The 7,296-nt window shown below is 42.6% G+C and overlaps 1 protein-coding gene across 1 annotated transcript; it reads right to left on the reverse strand.

The window, feature by feature from the left end:
* Positions 1 to 470: 470 nt before the first annotated feature.
* Positions 471 to 3,565, reverse strand: LOC115262121 (zinc finger and SCAN domain-containing protein 5B). Its single transcript, XM_029864170.2, has 5 exons — positions 3,115 to 3,565; positions 2,390 to 2,622; positions 2,078 to 2,338; positions 1,305 to 1,973; positions 471 to 796 (listed from the first exon to the last, which is right to left on the reverse strand). The coding sequence occupies exons 1-5, from the start codon at positions 3,539 to 3,541 to the stop codon at positions 530 to 532; spliced, it is 1,857 nt and encodes a 618-aa protein (XP_029720030.2). The 5' UTR covers positions 3,542 to 3,565; the 3' UTR covers positions 471 to 529.
* Positions 3,566 to 7,296: the final 3,731 nt, after the last annotated feature.

Below are 7,296 nucleotides of genomic sequence, written 5' to 3' on the forward strand. Positions count from 1 at the left end.
AGTCTCCGAGAGACATTCTTTCGAAGTCTCCGAGAGACATTCTCTCGAAGTCTCCGAGAGACATTGTCTCGAAGTCTCCGAGGGACATTCTCTCGAAATCTCCGAGACAAATTCTTTTGAACTCTCCGCAAGACATGCTCTCGAAGTCTCCGAGAGACATTCCCTCGAAGTCTCCGAGAGACATTCCCTCGAAGTCTCCGAGAGACATTCCCTCGAAGTCTCCGAGACATATTCTCTCGAAGTCTCTGAGAGACGTTCTCTCGAAGTCTCCGAAAGTCATTCTCTCGAAGTCTCAGAGAAACATTCCCTAATTCTCCGAGAAACACTCACTCGAAGTCTCCAAGATATTCTTTCGAAGTCTACGTGAGATATTCTTTCGAAGTCTACGAGAGACATTCTCTTGACATTCCGGCGTTTGTGGAGAATGAGCTACCCGTAGACAAAACTCCGAGGATTTCTTCAACAGTAAAAATTCTAAACCACAACTCTTTCATTGACTTCCCGCAACATCCAACCATTTCATTCAACGTCAACTCGCGGCCAGCGCATCCTCCAGTCCCGCCTGGCCACCGTCATCAGCTATCCCTTCAGTTTTCCCCCTCCGCGCCTCGTGAATCTTCCGGTGGAAGGACAACGCAATCAACCGGGCAAAGTCCTTGCCGCAGACGTCACAAACGAACCGTTTCTCTCCGGTGTGCAGCGTCATGTGCACCTCCAGATCGCGCCGGGTCACGTGACCCCGGTTGCACACCTCGCACACGAACGGCCGATCGTTACGGTGGATCCGCTGGTGGACCTGTGAAAGGGGCAAAGCAGAGATGTTACATCCAAGGTATCCAGCAGATAAGATCTGCATTGAGAACTGTAGCTGTTTTGATTGTTCAAAGGATGATCACACATTATGGTATAATCTGGGATGTTCTAGGTCGTCCAAACTGCTCTGAAGCTCAGAACTTGAAGTCTACAGTTGTAATAGTAGATAGGTTTGCTATACCAAGTTACAATATGTGTAGTGCACTCTACTGCGAATCTTCTGAAATTGAACTGGTATGCTGGTTACACTTCAAGATACTTTTGAGAACTTCTACGTTATTCAAAATGTTTAGAATTGAAGTCTACAGTTGCAACCTAGCCGTCTTAGGCATAGAAACTTGCTCTGCTTGTGAAATCTTAGAAACCTAATTGGGATATTCTAGGTCATCAAAACTGTCTGGCAGTTCAGATCAAGTTCTGTGTCATTCGTCAAACATTTGCATAACATCTCCTGACCCTAAGCGATATTCTGATCAAGAACGACAACGTACCTTCAAATAACTGCCGCTGGTGAACGTCTTATCGCACTCCGGACAAGGAAACCGAACTCCCGTGTGCGCCACGAGTTTGTGCTGCTGCAGCAGATACTGGTTGGTGAACTGCTTGCCGCATTGGCCGCACTCGAACGGCTTCAGGCCCAGGTGCCGATTCCGGTGATCGAGCAGTTTGGCCTTGGTCTTGAAGGTGGCCTGCTTGCAAATGGTACACCGGAACGTTTTCTCGTCGGAGTGCGTCCTCAGGTGACTGGTCAGGTTGCTCTGCTTCAGGAAGCCTTTGCCGCAGATGTTACAGGAGAGCGCGAAGTTTCCCGTATGGTTGGCCATGTGCTCGTCCAGGCCTTTCTTCGATTTGAATGCCTTGGGGCAACCTTCGAATTGGCAGGCGAACGGAGTCACGTTCAGGTGCGTATTGCGATGGATCTTTAGCTTTGTGCGGGTTGTGCAAACTTTCCCGCAAATATCACAGGTCCGATCGTTGGGGGCTTGCGGCAAGGGAGGTGGTTCTTCAACTGGGATTGGGATTGGTTCAACTGGTTCTATTGGTTCAGCCTTGACAGGTGGCTCATCTGACGCCAATGGAAGGGGAACAATTTCGTCCGAGGGTTCATACTTCAGTGGCGGTTCTTCGGCTATTTGCTGAATTTGAATCTCTGAAATAGACTATGAGACCCACAAAAACCAAAAGTTATTTTCGATGTTGACGTCCGTGATAGGGAATCACTCTACACTCAAACAAATGACTGTATGAAATTCATAATACTTACAGCATCTCTATTGTCATCCACCGTTTCGATCCCTACGAAGTCGTCATAGTCCAGATCGTCGTCCGGGACATTTTCGGCGATCGCATACCCCACGGATGCGTTCTGCTGGGCAATGGATTCCACTATCGCTTCCAGATTGTTGAAGCACGTTTCCTCACTGGGCATTACCCCGTCCGGAACGGACGGCTCCACCATGGGAATGTACTCTTCCTCGTCCTGTTGTTGATTTTGCTGTATCGAAATCTCCAGTTCCTGTTTCAGCTGAAATGGTACGAATCAGATGAGTTGTTCATCCAAATGTGAAAACCTCACCTTCAGAGCCTCCACATTGGCGGAAAAGGAAATGTCCTCCTTCTCCAGACTTTGGATGATGTACTCGTATTCTTTGTTGGTGTTCCCATCCAACATGAAATCGTGCCCCTGGAAGCTGATCTCTGGCAGAATCTGTTGATGTTGTTGGTGCACGTCATGAACGGCGTGCTGTTGCCGTTGCTCTTCCTGCTGGCGCTCAATGGCCGCTTCCGCCTGGCAGAACATGAGCATTTCTGAAATACACAGGATACGGTGATGACAGGATCGTTGCTTGTCCGCTGTGACACCTTATTGAACTGCGCAACATTGGATCGCCCTATCGAACCAATAGCTCTTGAAGTCATTGGCGAACACAGTAGGCCTGCAATTTTTCAGCTGTCATATTCGGCAGTGACCAAGTTCGTCTAAAAACCTATCTAAAACGATTCGTGAATTGTCTCGATTTATTTTCAAAGCTGCATAATTAACAAGGTAATTGAGTTTATTGTTCAAAAATACTGTAAATCTGGAGCTGAAACATGTAAAATGCAGGAACCTATTATCAGCCAAATCAATCAAGATGCCGGAGTTGAAATCTGAATAATTTTGCTGATCACCGGTACATCGAAAGATCTTTCAAATATCTGCCCTATTAACTATTGATGGTAATATAGAGGACTAGCATGGTTGCAACTTTCATCGAAGAATCAGGACACGGATTCCGGATGAATCTCCGCACTACCTACCGCTGAAAAACGCCTGACACTTGCGGCAATTCTCGCGAAACTCGTGGAAGTAGTCCAGCTTGTAGATGCAGTCGCTGCAAACCAACTTCGAGAAAACCTCCGGCTCGTTGTCGGTGATTTCCAGCGCGATGCAGTCCAGAATCTTGCGGGCCAGCTCGCGCACCATCCCGTCTGGCGAGTTGACGTACAGCCCGTACGATTGTTCGCATTTTTTCAAGCACAACCGGCACGGATCGCCACTCGGGAGCAGCTGGAGCGAGTCCATCGGGTGGTGGGGCGTTTCCATCGGGAGTCGGGTGCGGTTCTGGACACGGATTTGAGGATTGAAATTCGAACTTTGTGTTGCGGTCGACAAGAATCGAGACAGATTTCCTATTTCGACAGATTGATTTAATAACAGCTGATTTTTGTTTTGATCATTGATCATTGATTCTGCATGTAGCGGAAATGTGTAAACAAAGATTGATGGTTGATGATTTCGACTAAAGGGACTAATGAGAGAGACGAAACATTTTCTAATTGGAATTGGGTTCTTTAGAGGAATCAGGATTATTTCATAATCGGATTCTTCGCCCGAAAAATTAGTCGAAATCCAAAATTTCATAATTTTTGGAGACTGGGAACTATTTTTAAAATTCATTTAAAGTTTGCATGGGGATTTTTTTTTGTTCGGGTCGAACTGTCACTTTATCGATTGAACTGTCATTCTATAAGGCAATCCAAAAGACAGATGCGATCAGCTGATTTTTTTTTGTTTACCATATATTTTTGACATCCGATGAGGCGCTGTCCATAAACTACGTAGACTTTTTTTGGGCCATCTCAGACCTAGGGGCAGGACAGATCTAACGAGAGCAAATCTGTGTTCGAGGTGTTGCTCAGAATTCCTCACAGTTCCTCAGAATTTCTCCCATTTATGCCAAAGTGTGATCTGGCACCAATGTCAAACTGCAAAGTGTTGCGTGTGCTGAATGAAAATTGCAGTTTTGGGGATGTCTTTCAACAAATTTCGTCGATCATCGACAGAAAGAGTTACTCAGAAATTCTCAGAGTTGCTCTCGTTTGCACAGTATCTTGCCCCTAGTCTCAGACCCCCCCTCCCCCCTCGTAGACTTTTGTCCATACAAAATTTTTGAAATTTGTATGGAGCGTAGACTTTGGCCAGACTCCCCCCTCCCCCCCCTATGAGTCTACGTAGTTTATGGACAGGCCCTGATCAGGGTGACAGTTGAACACAAAGGAATTTGTTAAGCACCAACGACACTTGACGAAACTTTGTTAAGTTGTACTCACACTGTGTTTACACTTTTGGCTGTCACCCCCATCGCAAAAAGTCGTCATGGATTGCCTTATCCACGAAAATTAAAACTGTTTTGTTATTTTAACCATCAAAACAAAGGAATTGGAATCCAATCACGTTATACTCAGAAAAATGAGCTCTTTCGATTAGGCTATAGAAAATAGCACTATTTTATTCACTAAACAACCCAATTCTTCACATGACGGAGAGGCATGACTTGCCCTACACCGTGAAAAATTTCTACTCAGTGACTGAGTTGGTCTGACTCAGAAATCGAAAAATCCTTTGTTTTCTTACTCAGTTTCAGTTAAAAGTGGGACAACCACGTATGTGGCAACCCTAATCCCACCTAATGCATCTGACAGGAGCCAACATCTATCGTGTATCCACAATGAAATCCTTTGTGGATACACAAATGTTTACATACAAGATGTTGGATTCTTAAACATGGCGGCCTCGCACCCTGGTGGGGACAACCCATTGTCAATTGGTTGTTCCACTTTTACCCGAAACTGAGTATGAAAACAAGGGATTTTTCGATTTCTGAGAAAGATCAGCTCAGTCACTGATTAGAAATTTTTCCCGGTGTAAACTGTAACAGCAAGAGATTATGCAAAATATTATTTATCATACACTCCCGATCAAAAGTTTGGGGTCACCCCCTCAAAAGCATGTCATATTTTTAGGCCCATATCTTCGCCAATTTGCGTCCGATTTCAAAACCCTAGGGGTCATTCAAAAGATAATAAGTCAAAGAAACTTTGAACATGATTTAAAAGAATCTTTTTCAAAAAATTTTGTATGTAAACTTAACCCAAAGTTGCCAAATTTTCTAAAAACTGAATATAAACTTACGGCAGTGTCGCTGGAAATTGGGTCGACCAAATTTTAAAATGAGAGCGGTAATATAACCCATTTTCTATTAGCTTTCAATCGCTTTTTACAGAACTTAACTAAAAAAACTAGAAAAAAAGTTATTTAGTAAATTAATCTTTGATGTCATCGACCAAAAGTTTGGGGTCACCCCTCAAAATGAATCATAGCGAAAGTGGCGATTCCCTAACCTCAAATCTACCTGTTCAACGAATGCAAATTCTTGATTTCTCACAATAAATTGGCTTGTAATTTGTAGAAAATTCCGATAATAGCCGTTTCCACCCATTTTCAATTTGATTCTGATCCTGAATTCTCCGCAAATGCAATTTTTAGGGTCGTTGAACAGGTAAAAAGTGAGGTTACGAGACGCCACTGAATATGATGTATCAGCCAAAAGTTTGGGGTCACTTTGTGAGGCAAGCAGAGATGGAAAATGATGAAGATTGTAGCTGAGCAGACACAAACCAAAATAAACATACTCGTGAACAACAGGGGCCCGAGAATACTCGCACTTCTTTATTCGTGAGTAAACGAAGCTGGCAAGCACTCGCATGTGATTCGCGAAGCTTCGTGAGTTTTTTGCATTTTGACGAAAAACGCATTTTAACGACTGGCAGTGCTGCTTTTCAGGAACAATCAAGCATAAATCATTAGTTTATGTTGGATAATCACTCGATTTGCCATTATAACCACAATAAAATGCACTTCCCGCACCTCTTAATCACGAAGCAGGCGGGTGCGAATAAACTCACAAACAGTTTACTCTCGGAATCGTGAGTAAGCCTTGTGTTAGCTTTACACTCGCGAATTGCTTCATGATGAGAGTAATTCCATCACTGGAGGCAAGTACAATGACACACTATACCCAGGGAGTCGAGAAAGTTTCCCCACCGGAACAGGAATCGAACCCGCAGTCTCCGGATTGGCGATCCACTAGGCTAATTGGAAACTCCAGAAGCGTATCTAGCTGATTTTTTTTTCAAGTTTTCCTACGAGAATTCCATCAGAAACATGTCAGAATTCCTCCGGAATCACTTCCACGGATTTTTTAGGAGATCTTCCACAAACCCTTTAAGGAATTTTATTCGAGGATTTATTCAGGATTTTTTAAAAGAATAACTTAATAAACTTTTCTAGGATCTCCGCCCGAGTTTTTTTCAGAGGAATTTCTCTAGAAAGTTTTTCAAATCTGCGTGCTGGAATTTCTTTAAAAATTTCCTGAAAATTTCCCAGGTTTTTTTAGTTATTCTTCTAGAGATTCATTCGAAAGTACTTCCTGAGGTTTATACAGATTTTTTTTTACTGCAGAATTCTTCAGAGATTCCGTTAGAGATTCTTTCAAAAATATCTTCAGAAACTTCTTCATAGTTTAAGCAGTATCTTCAGGAATTTAAGTGCGCGATTTCTTCAACAGTTCTTTCATCGAGTTTTGCAGAAATTCATAGAAAAATTTTTTTGAAAAAATCCTACAGATTCTTTTAAGCGTTCCTCCATGAATTCTGGAATTCCTGCAGAAATTCCTACACGAAAGAAATCGCTCCTTTGGCTACGTTAGAAATATCTTTTGGGATTTCTTCAAAGAGTCATGTAGGAATTGTTTCAGATATTGCCAACAATTCAAAAATGCCTGGAAGAATCCTTGAAAGAATCCGTGAAGGAAATTCTAAAGAAATCTCTAGATAAATGTCTGAAGAAATCATTTCTTCAAAAAAAAAACTCCTTGCTATAGCAAGTTATAACTTTGGAGATTCCTACAAGAAATTCTTGTTAATTTTCTGAAGCGATTCCTGGACAAATATTCCTGGAAAAGTACCTGGAGAAACTCCTTAAGAAACATCCCAAATTCCTAGAAAAAAAAATCATAAGAATCTTCTTGAGGAACTTTGAAAGTAATTTCAAGAAAAAAAATGCATAAGATATTTCTGCAGAAATCCTTAGAGAAATTTCTGAAAAAATCTCTAAAAAATGTCTGTCAAAATTCCTGCAGAAATTTCTGCCAAAGATAA

The sequence above is a fragment of the Aedes albopictus genome, chromosome 3, assembly GCF_035046485.1.
Source record: "Aedes albopictus strain Foshan chromosome 3, AalbF5, whole genome shotgun sequence".
Classification (NCBI taxonomy): Eukaryota; Metazoa; Arthropoda; class Insecta; order Diptera; family Culicidae; genus Aedes; species Aedes albopictus.